This window comes from Miniopterus schreibersii, assembly GCF_964146895.1.
Source record: "Miniopterus schreibersii genome assembly, chromosome: 9".
Classification (NCBI taxonomy): Eukaryota; Metazoa; Chordata; class Mammalia; order Chiroptera; family Miniopteridae; genus Miniopterus; species Miniopterus schreibersii.
In genome coordinates this window covers 75,027,760-75,044,603 of record NC_138118.1, presented here as the reverse complement: position 1 = coordinate 75,044,603, position 16,844 = coordinate 75,027,760, and the positions used below count along the sequence as shown (strand labels likewise).

At 58.3% G+C, this 16,844-nt stretch overlaps 2 protein-coding genes across 5 annotated transcripts in view; both read left to right on the top strand.

Moving 5' to 3' along the window:
• Positions 1-8,693, top strand: part of HOXA10 (homeobox A10) — a 9,108-nt gene extending 415 nt beyond the window's left edge. The window contains exons 1-2 of one of the 2 annotated variants that reach the window (XM_081146664.1): positions 43-5,831; positions 7,031-8,693. In XM_081146664.1, coding sequence (XP_081002790.1) covers positions 4,871-5,831; positions 7,031-7,305 — 1,236 coding nt within the window. In that variant the 5' untranslated portion in view covers positions 43-4,870 and the 3' untranslated portion in view covers positions 7,306-8,693. Of the gene's footprint in view, positions 1-42; positions 5,832-7,030 lie in introns of those variants that run through there. The other variant, XM_081146665.1, reaches the window with a different exon arrangement.
• Positions 1-16,844, top strand: part of HOXA9 (homeobox A9) — a 17,265-nt gene extending 421 nt beyond the window's left edge. Inside the window, exons 1-3 of one of the 3 annotated variants that reach the window (XM_081146674.1) lie at positions 9,550-14,094; positions 14,268-14,357; positions 15,394-16,844. In XM_081146674.1, coding sequence (XP_081002800.1) covers positions 13,809-14,094; positions 14,268-14,357; positions 15,394-15,632 — 615 coding nt within the window. In that variant the 5' untranslated portion in view covers positions 9,550-13,808 and the 3' untranslated portion in view covers positions 15,633-16,844. Of the gene's footprint in view, positions 1-9,542; positions 14,358-15,393 lie in introns of those variants that run through there. The other 2 variants (XM_081146675.1, XM_081146673.1) reach the window with 2 other exon arrangements.

Here is a 16,844-nt window from a genome sequence, read left to right as displayed (position 1 = left end):
GGGGGGAATGGGGGGACTGGGGAAAACAGAAAGTTTCCACTCCAAACAATGAGGTGGTCAGTAACCGTGGTCGCTGCGGCCGGCTTGTTCCCTGGGGCAGACCTGGGGTGGTCGCTGGTTCCCAACTAGGTGAGGTCTCTAGTCTGCCTAGCAGCCTGGGGGAAGCCTTTGTTCCAAAAGAGGCCAATTTTCCAGAAAAGTGGATTTTGATTTTCGAGGCTTCCCAGAGAAGTCTGTATCACTTATTTGGAATGTACCGCTATAAACCTGGCTGGGATTTTGCAGCAGTTTCTTAGTTGTAAACATGATCGACCGTCCCTCCATCAGGGTTGTCATAAAACAGCTTTAAATAATCATTTCACTTAAATTTTGGAGGGCAGATTCAAATTCCCTCTTTTCCTGTATTTAAATCTTTATTCCAATATATTTTCATTGGTTTCTTGAAATGGTTATTTTTTTCACAAATATACAGCACATGGGTGAGTGAGGGAATCTTAGAGAGTAGGTGCTGCCTCTGGGTGTGTGTGTACATATGTGTAAATTTTGCCCGTCAAAGTCACTAGTCTTTGCTGAGCACAGGCTCCCAAAGTCTGCCAGAGTGAGGCAGCCGAGGAGTGGGCACCCACACGGTGCTCTCCACAGCCTGAGCCGTCCCTGCAATCCCAGAGCCAGAGGCAGTTTATCGTGTATAAAACTAAGAATATTGCAGTTTAGGATGTGAGTGAAAAGGCCCAACACTTCCCCCATCAGGAGAAAAGGACCAGTTCAGTGGCTGGATTTAGAAAAAATTTTAAAGCGGGTGTCTGGAGATAGATTGCACCTGATTGACTGAAAGCAAACACGTCAAATATCCCCGGAAACATTACTGTTCTTAAAGGCGATCGGGAAAGAACGTCATCGCTTACGAAAAAAAAAATTCTAACTCTGTGGTAAATGCAGTGGTCGGAGCAGTCCAGAATTTTTCTTAAAGCGGTATGTGAAAGCAGCGTTTTTCTCCTGCGGGCCGAAGCCCAACTCCGCCGCCAGTCTGAGTCGGGAAACCATGAGAGCGACCTTCAGATACAAACTGTTTACTGCCTATCTCAATCTCAGTAGCTAGTATTTTTTTAAAAGAGTTTTTTTTGTAATAGCAGTTTGTTTTTTGCCATTTGCAAGGGCTTTTTTTTTTTTCTGTATCCACTATCCGGTGAACTGCATCGTAATCCTCGCCAAAGGGTTTATTCCACCCGCCTGGTCTTTATTTTGGCTCCACAGCCAATGGGGGGGGTGTATTATTATACAGGTAGAAATAGTTGATATTTACTCCTAAATAAAACGTGGGCTCCGGCAGGGTTCACATAACCCTGCACAGGCCTGGTTGAAGCGAGGAGTCACTGAGAGTTTTAGGTCAAAGGCATACAGAAGTGATAGAGAAATTCGGCATCTGGGAGGGAGGGTGAAAGGGAGAGAGAGAGGGGGTAAGAAGGCAAAGGGGCCAGCAGCAGAGAGTAAGTCTAGAAGTCGACCCTTGCGGCAATTGAATCGCTTTTCTTAATCTCTGGAAGGGGGAGGGGGAACCTCAGGGAAGCCGAGGCCTTCGGTCAGTGGAATATTCTATTGAGCAAGCTAACACCTCGGTGTTACAGTCTGGGGAGCGTGGAGCCTTGGGGGCGGTCGGGGATGCTGAGGGCTCTGAGGCTGAGAGGGCTTAGCCTGAGCTTCTGCTATGCTGATACCTTTCTGTTGGAACCAGCCGCGGCAGGCCAGTGTGCGCCCCAAGCTTACCCGCAGCCTCTCCTTTCACTCCTGGCACTGCAAGCCCAGGTGGGGGTTGGGTAGTGGTCCTGGGTCAGAGAGGGGCTCCCACACTGGTTTACACACTTAAAAAAAGGGGGGGGGGCAAGAAACAGCACAAACAAAACATTCCAATTGGTTTATTACAAGGGATGGGGTGGGGGAGTCGACGCTGGAGGAAAACATCCAGCTCTCCCCAAAGATCGGTGAAGACCCAAGTGCCAATGCCATGGCCTGGGCGCCAGCAGCCAGCAACCTCCTTGTAGCAGATGCAGTACCAAGCTGACTTCTGTAACTTGGATCGGCACGTGCACACTCTTGGATCCCATCCAGCCTAGAAGCCCATTTGGCCACCCTACAGGGCCCTGATCAGACCAGGCCCAAGCTGCCTACAGCAGGGCACAGGGCTTGTCTTATCAGTCAAACTAACGGGGTGCTGAATTCCTGGAGAGTCCTGAAATATTCTGGAGGGCCTTCTCGGCTCCTTGAAAATGGTGGGTCAAATAGTGGAAATGCACAGGCTTCTATTTTTCACAGGTCAAGAGGCAGAACTTGGCCATAGATCTTGCAAAGGGGCCTTAACTTCCAGAAAGGTTAGGAGAGACGGGTTTAGATCATAGTCGTTCACTTTATTTTCTGAGCCGCCCCATCTCAACCATTCTATCCTGTGGCCACTGGCCCTTCCCACCCTGTGGCCTGGATAGTTGCTTTCTGCATTTAATCTGGAGGGGCACAACGTCCCAACCCATTGGCCTGCTGGGGCCCATGTTTTCCCCAAGAAACCCTCTCTTGTTCTTGTGACCTACTTTCCACTTGGCAGAGCTTTCCTGAGAGGTATGAACAGTACGGAGGGGCAAAGCCCCCTTCTCAGGTAGCCCTCAGCTTTGTGGCATTTCTCAGCAGCACTGCTGAGCACAGCCGTCCTAGTCAGTTCCACCCTCCTGGCAAGGCAAGCGGGGTAAGGACCAGGCCCATCCATCAGGGAAGGATCCGGAGCTGCGGTGCTCTGAAACTTTTCTGTGCTCAAGTTCGTTGGCCTCTGGGGCTTAGCCAGGTTAGAATTTGCCTTGGCCTTGTGCATAAGAGCGACGTGGAGAGCTGGAGAGCTAAGGGCAGTTTCTAATCTTGCGCACTTGATTCCGCTGTGTGGATGCTGCAGCCTCAGGACCCTGTCAGACTGGGGAGGACTGGCTTTACTCTCCCTCAGTCCCTCTCTCCCTCTGTCCCTCTCGCTCTTTCCTTCTCTATTCCCCTTCTCTGCACCCCAGATGCCCGGTCGGTCTGCGGACAGTAACCTCGGGTAGCAGAGGTGGAAGTGGTTAGAGCTCGGCGCGAGCGTTGGCGCGGCCTCCGGCGCTCTGCGCTCCGAGTAGCTGCTGCCGGCAGAGACCGCAACTGCTTGCATCTCAGAAGCCAGCTCCAAGGCTCTGTCGCCTGCTCTCCCGTGAGCTCTCCCTGGGTCCTCTCTGGCTTCGCTTCCTCCTCGGACTTGGTTGATACTCTGAACAACCAGGCCAAATGCCTGGCAAAGCACCGGGGACGCACGGGTCCTTCCCCGCGCGCAGAGGCCTGAGCGTGGCTGCCTAGGATCTCCGCGTCCTGCAGCCCCAGTCAAGGCCTCTGCAGGGGCTGGAGCTGGTGGGGCGGGCAGGCCGGGGGCATCCCGGAGAGCTGTAGCCCGCAGGCCAGGGGCAAGGCCGCGACCTCCTGGGCTCCGCTGGATCTGGCCGGAAAAGGTCGAATTTCCTGAGACACGTCTGAGGCCCGCACTTGGGGGCTAGCGCCCCGGGCCGGCCATTTCCAGTTGACTTAAGCGCGTCCCGACGGCCCAGGAAGGAGGAGACCCTGGGGTCCGCTGAGCAAAGGGCTTGTCCTCTGAAGGCTCCTGTCACTGGGCCAGGAGCCTAGCCCGGCCTTGCAGGGAACGGATTTCCTCACCGCGGGGCCTCGTTAAAATGCGCACACCGCCGGAGCCAGCGCTGCCCCAGCCTCGGGTTTGGAGGGGAGGGGGGAGAGGGAGGGGTCGGAGAGGCAGGAGCTTGGTGACACTGGTTCTTGTCATACACAGACTCCAGGAGCGGGCGAATGCCAAGGCTAAAGGGAGAACTGGAGAACACTGTGTCAGAGGTGTCCGTTGGCCGCCCCTCCTCCAAGTTTCCCCCTGGGGTCTTCACCTCAGGGCCTGGCAAAGACCCTAAAGACCAATGTTCCTTTCACTTCCCTGAAAGGGCTTGCAGCTGGGAGCCCGACGGGGTGATGGGGCCGTGGGGCGCCTGGACCTGGACTCAGAGCAGGGGCGCAGGAGTCATTCAGGTCGCCAGTTGCTTCCACACCCCCACTCATGCTAGCCCACCAAGGTCCCCCGACAGGCAAGCCGCAGGAGTGCGCCAGAGGCAAAGACCCTAAGTCCATCAGCACACTGGCAGAGGCGCGCCTAGGGGGCTGAGAGTCCAGGGCGTTGCGTTTGGGGGGAAATTCTGAGTGGGAAGCAAAAAATAAATAAATAAGTAGCAACTGTCAGCTTCCAGTCTGCTCTGGATTTTGGACACTCTGAGGGTCCTGGTGGCCTAGGACCAGGTCCACCACGTTTGGGAGACGGCTGAGGAGCTGAATGGGAAGAGCTTGAGGCCCTGAGAGGACCCCTTAGTGTTGAGGTGTACGGAGGGCTAGGGGCGGATTCCGAAACAAGGAAGGGGTGCACCCAAGGCGGGCCAGGGTGCACACCATAAACACCCCACTTGTTAACAGCACGGGGCCGAAGGACCCTTCAAACAGACCCGGAAAGAGGGTTCACGTCCGGGCAGGGGCCGGGCGAGCCCCAGGACCAGGTTCCTCCCCCCTCCGCGGCCGCGTCGGCGCGGCCCCCGCAGCTGCTGGCCTTCGGGCTGAGGTGCGGGGCGCGCGTCTCGCGGCCCATCAATACAGATTACATATTTATATCAATCGCGGGCTCGGAGGGCGCCCTCGGAGAGCGGCCCCAAGCCTACGAAATCAAACTGGGAGTGGTCGCGCGGAAACCCTGGCTCGGGATTGGCTGCGGGCGCCCGCCGCGGTGCGGGGGGATTGCTAATCCTACTCAGCATGTTTTGCACAAGAAATGTCAGCCAGAAAGGGCTATCTGCTCCCTTCGCCAAATTATCCCACAACAATGTCATGCTCCGAGAGCCCCGCCGCGAACTCTTTTTTGGTCGACTCGCTCATCAGCTCCGGCAGAGTCGAGGCCGGCGGCGGCGGCGGCGCGGGGGGCGGCGGCTACTTCGCCCACGGCGGGGTCTACCTGCAGCCGGCCGCCGACCTGCCCTACGGGCTGCAGAGCTGCGGGCTCTTCCCGGCCCTGGGCGGCAAGCGCAATGAGGCGGCGTCGCCCGGCGGCGGAGGCGGCGGCGGCGGCGCCGGCGGGGGCCTGGGCCCCGGGACGCACGGCTACCCGCCCGCGCCCATAGACCTGTGGCTGGACGCGCCCCGCTCCTGCCGGATGGAGCCGCCCGAGGGGCCGCCGCCGCAGCAACCGCCCCAGCAGCCGCCGCCGCCGCCGCCGCAACCCCCCCAGCCCCCGCCGCAGGCCACTTCGTGCTCCTTCGCGCAGAACATCAAAGAGGAGAGCTCCTACTGCCTCTACGACTCGGCGGACAAATGCCCCAAAGGCTCGGCCGCCGCCGCCGAGCTGGCCCCCTTCCCGAGGGGCCCTCCACCCGACGGCTGCGCCCTGGGCACCTCCAGCGGGGTGCCGGTGCCCGGCTACTTCCGCCTCTCGCAGGCCTATGGCGCGGCCAAGGGATACGGCGGCGGCGGCGCGCAGCATCTGGGCGCCGGCCCGTTCCCCGCGCAGCCCCCCGGGCGCGGCTTCGACCCGCCACCTGTGCTCGCCTCCGGCTCGGCGGACGCAGCCCGGAAGGAGCGCGCCCTCGACTCGCCGCCGCCCCCCGCGCTGACTTGCGGTGGCGCTGGCGGGGGCTCGCAGGGCGACGAGGAGGCGCACGCGTCGTCCTCGGCGGCCGAGGAGCTCTCCCCGGCCCCCTCCGAGAGCAGCAAGGCCTCGCCCGAGAAGGACTCCCTGGGTAAGCCGGGTGCGCGCAAGGGCCGCGGTCTGGCGGGCAGACCGGCTGGCGCGGAGCGGGAAGGAGCGCAGCGCCGGGAGCCCGCGCGGCAGCCGGCTGGCCTTGGCCCGAGCTGCAGGCAGGCTGACCTTGTGAACTTGCTTTTTAATATTTGGGCGTGGGGACGCAGTAAAAATTCATGTCCAGCTTCGTGCCCCACACCAAGAAGTCCTCCGCGCTGGCCTCGGCGCATCGCGGCTGGGGGCGACGAGCGCGGCGGGCGGCCCCCGTCCCGCGCGTGTCCTTCCCCGTGGGCCGCGGCACCCTCCGCCGTGGTCCGGGTCCCGGCTGCGAGGCGCGGCCCACGCGGGGGGAGGGGGAGGGAGGGAAAGTGGCTCGCCCGCAGATAGCACGGATGTTTGTAAGGCATCCAAAATAAGCAGCCGCCAGCACCAATAAATAAGCCCATTAACCGGCGAAGTTCGAGTTTACGATCCCCCATGCTTTTTTCAAAGTTGCTGGAGGGGCGGGAATCCTTGTTGCGGGTAGAAGAAAGGCAAATCCCGGCCCGGACGCCGGGGCCCTGAGCTGAGAGGCAGAGAGGGACCTTTTCGCTTTCCCTGGAACTCAGAATCGCCCAGACTGCCCGTCCCTGGCTCCTGGAGAGCCGTGAAGGCGGCAGGCCCTTGACCCCAGTCCGTTTTTTTGGTGTGTCTTCCCCAAGTCCCAACGACGTCCTTCCTCTCCTCACCAGGCCTTGGGCAAGGAGGGGGCTGCAGTGAGACGCAGCTTTGCTGCCCGCCCCCCCTCCAAGCAAGCACCCCGGACCCCAGCCTGGGGGGGGGCTGCAGGAAGTGCTTGTGTGCCTGGGGGCAAGACGCAAAGACAAAGTTAAGGCATTAAGTTCAAGATATACAGGCCCGCCCTCCCAGGCCGTTCCTTCTGCAGGCACCTGGCAGCTTTGTGCTAAAACAGGTGTTTGGGGGAAATGGAGGAAAATGTAACTTGGGCGGGTAGGTGTGGACTGGAGGCCCACTGGCGTCTGCACAGGCCTCTTGGAGGAGCTGCTCTTCCTGGGCAAGCAAGCTAAAGGGGAGCACCCCTCTCTGTGCATGACTTAGGGCATCCCTCTTGTGGCACCGGCGGCCCAAAGCCACCCCTGTGGTCAGCCCACACAGCCTCCACTTAACCTTCCCCTCTTTGTTCCCTTAAAACGCCAGGCAACCCCAAAGGCGAGAACTCAGCCAACTGGCTCACTGCAAAGAGCGGCCGGAAGAAGCGTTGCCCCTACACCAAGCACCAGACGCTGGAGCTGGAGAAGGAGTTTCTGTTCAACATGTACCTTACTCGAGAGCGGCGCCTAGAGATCAGCCGCAGCGTCCACCTCACGGACAGACAAGTTAAAATCTGGTTTCAGAACCGCAGGATGAAACTGAAGAAAATGAACCGAGAAAACCGGATCCGGGAGCTGACAGCCAACTTTAATTTTTCCTGATGAAGCTCCAGGCCACGGCCGTTTTGTTTTGTTTGGTCCCCCCCCCCTCCTCCTGCTTCCAGGGAGTGGTTCTGCTCCCTCTGTCTTCGGCCTCTGCCCAGGAACTGGCACCTGTGCGGGAGCCCCGTGGCTCCCTCCCACACCCGCATCTCGCTGGCCGTGACATCTGTGCAGGGCTGGTTTGTTCTGACTTTTTATTTCTTTGTCCGTTGGCTAGGTGCTGGTTTATTTGTTGTTTTCTGGGGGAAAAAGCCATATCGCTCTTAAATTCTATATAGGTAAACGTTGTCCCAGCTGTCAAGCGGTGGGCTGGGGTGGTTTGTCGTCTCCGTGTCCCACTGCTCAACAGGGCCCCTGTTCTCCTGCTGGAGCTGGTGGAGCTGGTTTCCTGCGGGGCCGGGGCAAACCTAGCGGAAGGCCCAGGTCCCCTCGGAGGCGCTGAGGTGTCTGGCCCGAGGTCAATGGTGCAAGGAGCCGCCACCGGCTCCCTGGCCTGGAGTGCTGGGCTGTGTTTAATCAGGGGATGCAGGCCCTCGGTTTCTTCTTTCTTTCTGCGTTGGCAAAGAGAAAGGCTTATGGGCATGGGCATACAGGTTGGCAAAAGGGCTTGACTTTGGCTGATTGGAAAATGGAGAGAGTCAGAAAGATGAATTTTTCTTTCCTCTGTAAGATATCCCAGCTTTGAAAGAAAGAAGAAAGAAAGAAAGAAAGAAAGAAAGAAAGAAAGAAAGAAAGAAAGAAAGAAAGAAAGAAAGAAAGAGAAAGAAAAGAAAGAGCCAGCCAGCCCAGGGCAAGGAAACTCCTGCTCCAGTTTGTGTAAGGTCTTGCATTGTGGGGCTAAACTATTTCCCTTTCCTCTGAATCTCCATATCCTCCGGCTGTAGATAAATAATCTGATGTAGTTTTGTTTATACATGTGGATTTAGTGGATTTTTGTCATAAAGTAATTGTTACCACTGGTAACCCATGACAAGCACACCACAATTCTCCCGATCTTGCGGAGGTTTGTTGTTTGTTTTCCCCACTATCTTTTTTTTTTTCTCCAAAATTCACGGAAGCCGAGGAGGGCTGGGGGCAGGCGGAATAGACTAGAGAAGGGAGACATTGTTTGGTTTCCTTTATACTGTGAAGTTACATGCATAAAAGGGTCAAACCTGTAGATGCAGAAAAAGAAAAAAAAAACTATAAATGCAAATCTGTATAAATGTCTATTATTATGAAAAATTGCCAATCTTGTTTTATGCAAATGCATTCTATCTTATTATAAATGTTAGTTCTAGCTCTATTTCTAATCTTAAATCAGAATAAATTAATATTGTAATGCTGCTGTGCGTGGAAAAAAAAAAGACGATGTTTATGTTCTTATAGAATAAAAGCTGTGGAATGAAGCTTTTTAATTTTACCTCTTTTTTCGACTTTTATCTTCACCTTCCACTCTATCCCGTCCACTACTTTTATGACAGGAGGACTAGCCCGCGCCCCCTGCAATTACTTTCGGCATCTATTTAAATATTACCTAGACGGTCGTAACTTGTCTGGGCCCTACAGCCCTGGTGCCGTGAGGCTCCTCGGCTTTTGTTCCGTTTTATGACTTGCTAGTATATCTGGATTGTGGCTGTCTTGGACCGGTGGTTTCAGTTGAGAGAGGAGCTTCATAGACAGAGGAAGCCAAACAGGATTTCTTTCGGGAGCCCCAGGGAGGCTCGCAGAGGCTGGTTATTTTTGTGGGTCCCCTGGTCTAGATGACCCCCAGTCTGGGAAGCCCGGGAGCCGGCCGGGCCCACAGCGCCTCTCCAGCGTCCGCCGCGGCGCTTAGGTAGACGGCGGCCGGGCTGCCCGGACCCCCTCCCCCAGCGCAGCCTCCCCCACCTGGTCGCCCTCCGCGGGGCCACGCGTTTCCTGCTCGCGGGAGGTGGGGGGGGGCGGCGGGGGGAGGGGGCGCGGGAGCGCGCGCCCCGGCTGGCTGCCTGGCGGGGAGGGAGCGAGGGGGAGAGCGAGCGGCGGGCGGCGAGCGCGGGAGGCCGAGACCAGACCGGGCGCCGGGCTCGGGGCTGTCCCTGGCGCTTTTGCGCGTCCCAGGGCCGCCGCCGCTCGGCGCCCGCTGGCTGCGCCGCGAGATGGGGGGAAACCGGCGCGCGCGCCGCTCGCTCTCCGCGCGCTCTCTCCCCTCCTCTTTTCCTCTCTCTCCTTTACCTCGCTTCCCTCCCTCTCCCAGGTTTACCTTACAGGGGCCGGTGGCTTCTCCCGCCGCGACGCCCGGGCGGCTGCCCCGGACACTCGGTGGCGGCGGCGGGCGCAGGTTGGCGAGGGGCCGGGCCGGGTGCGATCGCGGGGCTCTCCCTGGGCGGCGGCGGCTGCAGCGGCGGCGGCGGCGGCGGCGGAGGCGCGCGGGCGACGCAGCCCCGCGCGGGCAGCACCAGAACTGGTCGGTGATTTAGGTAGTTTCCTGTTGTTGGGATCCACCTTTCTCTCGACAGCACGACACTGCCTTCATTACTTCAGTTGAAATCGTCTCCAGGTACCTGTGCGCGCCGGGGCCGGGCCGGGCGGGGCATCCAGGCTCTGGTCGTGCCAGGCCTGTGGTGGCAACCTCGGCTTTTCCCACGCAGGAGCCTCGTCCCTGCCTCCTTCTCAGCTCTGCCAGGCTGCTGGACTCACCCCCAGCCCCACCTGGCCTCAGCAGGTAGGGTCAGGTTAGCTGTGCCCAGCGGACGCCGGGGGCGTGGTAGGAATTCTGGGCCCCGGGCCATTCAAGGTCAGGGGCGCACACTTCCATCCTGGGCCTCCCCAGCTCCTGGCTTGCGCCTAGCCAGCGACCCCGCCATCCTCCTGCAAAGCGAGGACAGCCTCAACCCCAAGCCAGGGTAGGAAACAAGGAGAGACCCCTGGGCCCATGAAGACTCAGGCCGAAGTAGAAGGGACCGGGCAGACGGGCTGGGTCCTGGCCTTGTCACTTACCCTTCCTCTTGGAGCCGCTTTCGGCTCCCAGGAGTCGCCTTTGACTCTTTCCTTCCTTCCCTCCTGCCTCTTTTTTCTACTTTATGTCTCCTTCCTTTCCTTCCATTTCCTTTATTTTTGTTTTTTCCTTTGGTCTCTGTGTGCGTTTCTTCTTCGGTCTCCACCTCCCTTCCTCCCGGGTCCTTCCTTCTGGCGCGACCCAGGCTGGCCTGGGGGGAGCCCGGGTGGGGGTGGGCGCCCTGTTTTTCTTGCGCGCTCAAGTAGAGGTCGTCCTCTGCCCAGGCAGGGCTCGCGTGGGGCGTCTGTCGAGGGCTGTGGATCTGAGCGCAGACAAGGCCTCGGTTACGATCACGACCGGATGGCGGCGGCCTTGCGTTCCTGCTCCACGGGTCCGCCGCCGCCGCCCCGGAGACCCGGTCAGGGGGCATTCGCGGCGGCTTTTGCAAGGAGGCCTTCGCCAGCTTCGCTGGGGGCCTGAGGCCGGACCGGGCTGAGGCCCAGCTCAGGCGCAGGGAGCCGGGCCACGGAGGGAAGTCTCCGGAAGCTTCCTAGGCCTCAGCTCGGGCTTTAACCGCGATAAGGGAGTCCCGCCTGGGCTAAGATTGGCTGCTTGCTTGCCAGTAACCTCTCTCAGGTTCAGAGTAGGTTGGATGTGGCATCCTTGTGCCTACGACTGACTGCTGGAGATGGGGACCCTTCCAGCGCCAGTGTTTCAAATAACAGGGGGAAGGAATTCTGAATTCCGGAACCATTGGAATACAAAGTTGAGTCCTTAATCCAAGTAGTAGTCCACGACGGGCTTATTTTCATTATTACTGGGAACTGAAAACGACCTCCATCCCTTCCCAACCCCCCCACACCCCCGCCCCGGAGCCCTTCAGACTGTTTGCCTCTAGCAGGACTGCCCTTCCCCGCTCAGCTCTGCGCCCAGGGGCTGTTTCCACCGCTCAGTCCCGGGTCCTGTTATCCGAAAGGCCCACACGGTGTTACCCTCAGCTCCTCTCTGCCATTTTCAGGACCTGAGAATTGGATTTGTTTTGAGGGCCAAGGTTTTAGAACTCTGGGGCAAAAAAGAGACCGTCTGTAATCCCACTCTTTATTTCTTTATGCACACGCAAGCCCGTTTACTTCCAAAATAAACGCAGACACAAAACCCGAATAGTCTCCCCTTAAACCTCTGGGCTGAAGAGGGATAATTTTGGTTTTGTGAACCCCCCCCCCATTCTAGGCACCAGTGAGGACGACTTGACACGCAAGCCCTTCTGATTACTTAATAGCATCCTACGTGGGGGCTAAGGCTATTTAAAGGATGGCCTTATTATTTTTTAAAAATACTATAAATAATTCGTGTCTTCTCTGGGTAAAAAAAAAAACAACAAACAAAAAAACACAAAACAGTGCAAAAGGCAGCCAGGCGTGTCCAGCCCGTTTGCAGACAATTACAATTAGGAGCAAAGGTTTCCTCCCGCATTAATTTTTCCTAATGAAAATCTCAGAAACCCCCGGAACTGCCCCATATTTGGGACCCCCTTGGGCTGCGGAGGCAGTGGGAATAGCGCGGAGGAATTTGCAGGGAAAGGAAAATATCGGGGCGGGGGAGGGGGCTGAGGCGGCCGGGCCGGCCACGTCGGAGTTCACTGGGGCGGCCACCTCCCTCCCCGGGCAGGGCGCGGAAAGGGGCGCGCGGTCGGTCTCTGCGCGGTCTCTCAGCCTCGCAGGCAGAGCCTGGCATTTGAGGGTGTCCCCCCCCGCTCCCGGGGCGGGATAGAGATGTTTCAGGGTTTGGGACTGTTGGGGCGGGCAAGGCAGAAAGAGGTGGAAGCCGCCACGGCCGCCCGCCCTCGCCGCCAGGGAAGTGGGCTAATGAAAAACACACTCTTGCAGGCACAGTGTTCACACGTGAATTTAATTACCCCGGTTTTAGTAGGCGCTGCTTTCCTTTTGTGTTTGGTGTGGGTTTTTTTTTTTTTCCCCTTCCAATTAGCAAAGAGGCCGAGGCCTTTCAATTTACCTCCGAAAGACTCTAAGGGGTGAGAATCACCCTCCTCAATGTGGTCAGGCTGAATGATGGCATTAAAGTCAATGCCCCGTGCCCCACCCCGTTTTAATTTCTGGCCCTGGACTTGAGCTGCGGCCGCCTCACTTTGGGCCTCGTAGCTCCGCTGAGCCGCCCGGCCGCGTGGGTAACCCAGGCGGGCCCGCCGGGGGCAGTGGCCAGGAAGGAAGGAAGGAAGGAAGGGGGGAAGGAAGGAAGGAGGGAGACCCGAAGGATTCATGCTGGGCCCGGGGGCCAGCCTCTCCGGTGCGGGCCTCCCAGCTACTGAGCCACCGAGTCTCTTAGGCCGCACTGGCCTTTTATTAAGGCTGCCTCGTGGTTCTGTGCTCTGGTTAGGGGCTCAGCATCAGGGCCTCTGGGGGGCTGAGCACAGGGCCAGGGCGCATGCTGCGCCCACGGCGGGGGATCGTGATCCCCGCTGACGCTGAGCGGGGCCTGCTGGGCCGCGTGTGCGCGGTTGGGGCCGGAGGCGCGACACGACCAGGCCCCCAAACACTCGGAGCAGGGATGGCTGGCCGCTCCTTGGTGGCCGCGCAGCGGTGAATTTGGGAGCTGCCGGGACACCCTGCGACCGGGTCGGGTAGATTCCAGGGGCCCTCCATGGGCTGTGTCCTCTGGGCCGCCCGTCCGCGCTCGGCGCGCGCGGGCAGAGGCGGTGGTGGCTCAGTCTGGGAAGGCGACTGCGTTGAATTTGACTTTTCGAGGCCGGCCGGGGTAAACTCGCATCTCCCGGGACTTCGGGGATTATTTACAGGGAGCCCGCCAACCAAACACAACAGTCTAATTTAACCTTTCCAAGTCCTCGTAAATTTTTACAACTGGGAGCCACGGCGAGGTAAACGAATCTGTGGGTCGTTCCCAACTTCCCACCAGCCTGTGTGGCTTCTGAAACAATAACTCCTTATGAAATATAAATATAGATTTAAATACAGTAGAGCGAGAATGCGATTTGGCTGCTTTTTTATGGCTTCAATTATTGTCTAATTTTATGTGAGGGGCTCTGCTGGCCGCGCTCGCGCGCGGGACCCGCGCCTCGCCGATGGCGTGATTAATTGTGGTATAAAATAGTCCGCTTAAGAAGTGCGTGCGTCTGGTGGCGGCGGCGGGAAGGGGCGGGAGTCCAGAGGCAAGGCCAGATTTGATCTTTTAATCGTCGTTGGCCACAATTAAAACAAACCCGATCGTTGAGCGCCGCGATCTCTTTGCATAAAAACATATGGCTTTTGCTATAAAAATTATGACTGCAAAACACCGGGCCATTAATAGCGTGCGGAGTGATTTATGCGTTATTGTTCTGCCGGGCGGCCACGTGACGCGCGTGGCCAATCGGGGCGCGGGCGCCGGCAACTTATTAGGTGACTGTACTTCCCCCCCCTGGTGCCACCAAGTTGTTACATGAAATCTGCAGTTTCATAATTTCCGCGGGTCAGGCCAGCCGGCAGGGCGCGGGGTACGGCGATGGCCACCACCGGGGCCCTGGGCAACTACTATGTGGACTCGTTCCTGCTGGGCGCCGACGCCGCGGAGGAGCTGGGCGCGGGACGCTACGCCACGGGGGCCCTGGGTCAGCCCCCCCGGCAGGCGGCGGCGCTGGCCGAGCACCCCGACTTCAGCCCGTGCAGCTTCCAGTCCAAGGCGGCGGTGTTCGGCGCCTCGTGGAGCCCGGTGCACGCGGCCGGCGCCAGCGCGGTGCCCGCAGCCGTGTACCACCATCACCACCACCACCCCTATGTGCACCCCCAGGCGCCCGTGGCGGCGGCGGCGCCGGATGGCAGGTACATGCGCTCCTGGCTGGAGCCCACGCCCGGCGCGCTCTCCTTCGCGGGCTTGCCCTCCAGCCGGCCTTATGGCATTAAACCTGAACCGCTGTCGGCCAGAAGGGGTGACTGTCCCACGCTTGACACTCACACTTTGTCCCTGACTGACTATGCTTGTGGTTCTCCTTCAGTTGATAGAGAAAAACAGCCCAGCGAAGGCGCCTTCTCCGAAAACAATGCTGAGAATGAGAGCGGCGGAGACAAGCCCCCCATCGACCCCAGTAAGTGTCTCCTCCCTCCAAGCCGGCCGCCGCCTCCACGCCGGCCACCCGGATCTGCCGGCCCGCCAGCTTTCTCTCGAGCCTGCCGTCGCCCGCCCGGGGAGCCTCCAGAGCAGAGGCCCCGGAGCCAGAAGTTGCTGTTTGGGACGCCTCGGATGGGGCCCCAAGTCCACGGAGCTGTGACGAGCCGGGCCGCCGGGCTGGGGGGGAGGGGAGGTGGCTGCTACTGAGAGAGGGGGCGGGGCGGGTGCTGCGGGCGAGCCAAGACCAGCCGTCCCTCTCCCCGGCTGCCCGGGACCGGGGCAGAGATACTTTGGGCTGTTCTTCGAAAGCAGCTTCGCAGAAAGTGTCTTTTGTGAGAGTAGATTGTCCGGGAGCAGCGGCAGCAACTGCGGCCCGGACGCTGGGAAGACGGGCCGAGCCCCCCCACTTTCTGTCTCAGCCGGTGGCGGCGTAAATCCGGCCCGAGAGGAGGCTGCGAGCTCCCGGGCGCGAGGGCCCCGGTGCCAGATTATTCTAATAAGCTGGGGAGGTGATCCCCGGCCTTGGGGCGCCTGGAGGCGCCGGGCTGGCCTCCCAGGGGGGTCAGAGAAGGGGTGCGGAGATCGGAGGGACGGGCGGCGAAGGGCAGGCACACGGCGTTACGGAGAGCGAGAATATTAACCTGGCTGCGCGGACGCGGGGCAGCGTGGTTTCCCCCTGCCTGGCAAGAAGATCTGTTTTCAAATTTCACTCCTCACACAATGCTCGGGAAGTGGGAGGGGAGAGCGAAGAACGGGGGGACTGGGGAGAAAGGAGGGCCTCTGAGGGGAGGGGGAGCCGAGTTTTACTGCGCGCAATTGTAAGTGACCGTCCCCGCGTCTGTCTGCCAGGGGTCCATTGTGTCCGCCGCTCTGCCTCCTGCCCTAACCCATTCAGCAGCGTCCTGCGCTTTGGCCGAAGACCCCAGGAGGCTCCCCAGCCCCCAGCAGAGGGGGGAGGGGGCGTGCTGGTCCGTCTAAATCCCGTTTCTCTGCCCCCTCTCCCCTCCACGCAGGCAACCCGGCCGCCAACTGGCTGCACGCGCGCTCCACGCGGAAGAAGCGCTGTCCCTACACCAAGCACCAGACGCTGGAGCTGGAGAAGGAGTTCCTCTTCAACATGTACCTCACCAGGGACCGCAGGTACGAGGTGGCCCGGCTGCTCAACCTGACCGAGCGGCAGGTCAAGATCTGGTTCCAGAACCGCAGGATGAAAATGAAGAAAATCAACAAGGACCGGGCGAAAGACGAGTGATGCCCCTGGAGCTGGCTGAGGAAGCCGAGGGAGCTAGAGGGACGGAGAAAGGGCCGCGCCCCTCCTCCCGCCGCGCGCCCCAGGCCTCCCGCACCCCGCGCAGAGCCGCGCTCCGCGCCAGGCCTCGGCTCCCCGCGCAGACCTTCCCCAGGCTGGCCCCTTGGCCTGCCGGTTTCCTGGAGGAGGTATTGTAAGCTTTCCATTTTCTGTTAAGACAAAACAAACAAAAAAACAAAACAACCCACACAAATAAATGAATGAAAAAGAAGTGGAAGCCCAAGGGAGAGCTGGCGCCGGTGGCTGTGTCTGTTAGCTTGTATATATTTTATAAAACCTACCTGTTCCTGACTTCACACAAACAAACAAGCAAACAAATTAAAAAAAAAAACTACCTTTTTATAATGCACAACTGTTGACTGCGGGCTGTATAGTTTTTAGTCTGTGTAGTTAATTTAATTCTCTCTTTGTGGGGCAGAGCGATCTGCCCAGATACTTGAACACTGTGTTTTACTGTGGTAATTATGTTTTGTGACTCAGAACTTCTGTGCTGGGCGAGGCGCCCGTCGTGATTGTGAAAGCTAGGACTCAATTCAAACTCAGGTTGTTTATGGGGTGGGGTGGGGGGGAACAATTGCCTAGACGATAGCTCTGTAGTGGGATATGTCTTCTGTATAACTAGGCTGTTAACCTTTGATTGTAAATTAGCTGTAAGGGTTTCTCAGTGAAATAAAATGTTTAATAAAAAGAAAGAACGGGTTCTTTGGGATGCATAGGTTCATGGGTTTCTCCACTCTTGAAATTCGGGCATTTTAGTCTCTACGTGCTCTGTGGACCTTGTCTCATCCATTGTGTAGATAACCCACACGTTCCAGAAAAGGCAACCAGACCAGCTTGAACATGGTTTTTGCACCAGACAAACAGGGAGGAAATTCGGAGCTCTACGTATGTGCAGAAGGTTACTACCTATGGTTTATGTTTAATTTTAACTGGGGAGGGGGGGAATAATACTGTAATGGAGCTAATTTTATTGATAATAAATTATACACTATGAAACCGCCATTGGGCTGCCGTAGATCTGTACTCTTGGTGAATCGGGGTTTCCACGGGGCTGAACACACACTGTATATTTTGTGATACTTAATTCAAGGCCTACTGACCAAATTGTTGTGTTGAGATATTTAACTTTTTGCCAAATAAAATATATTGACTATT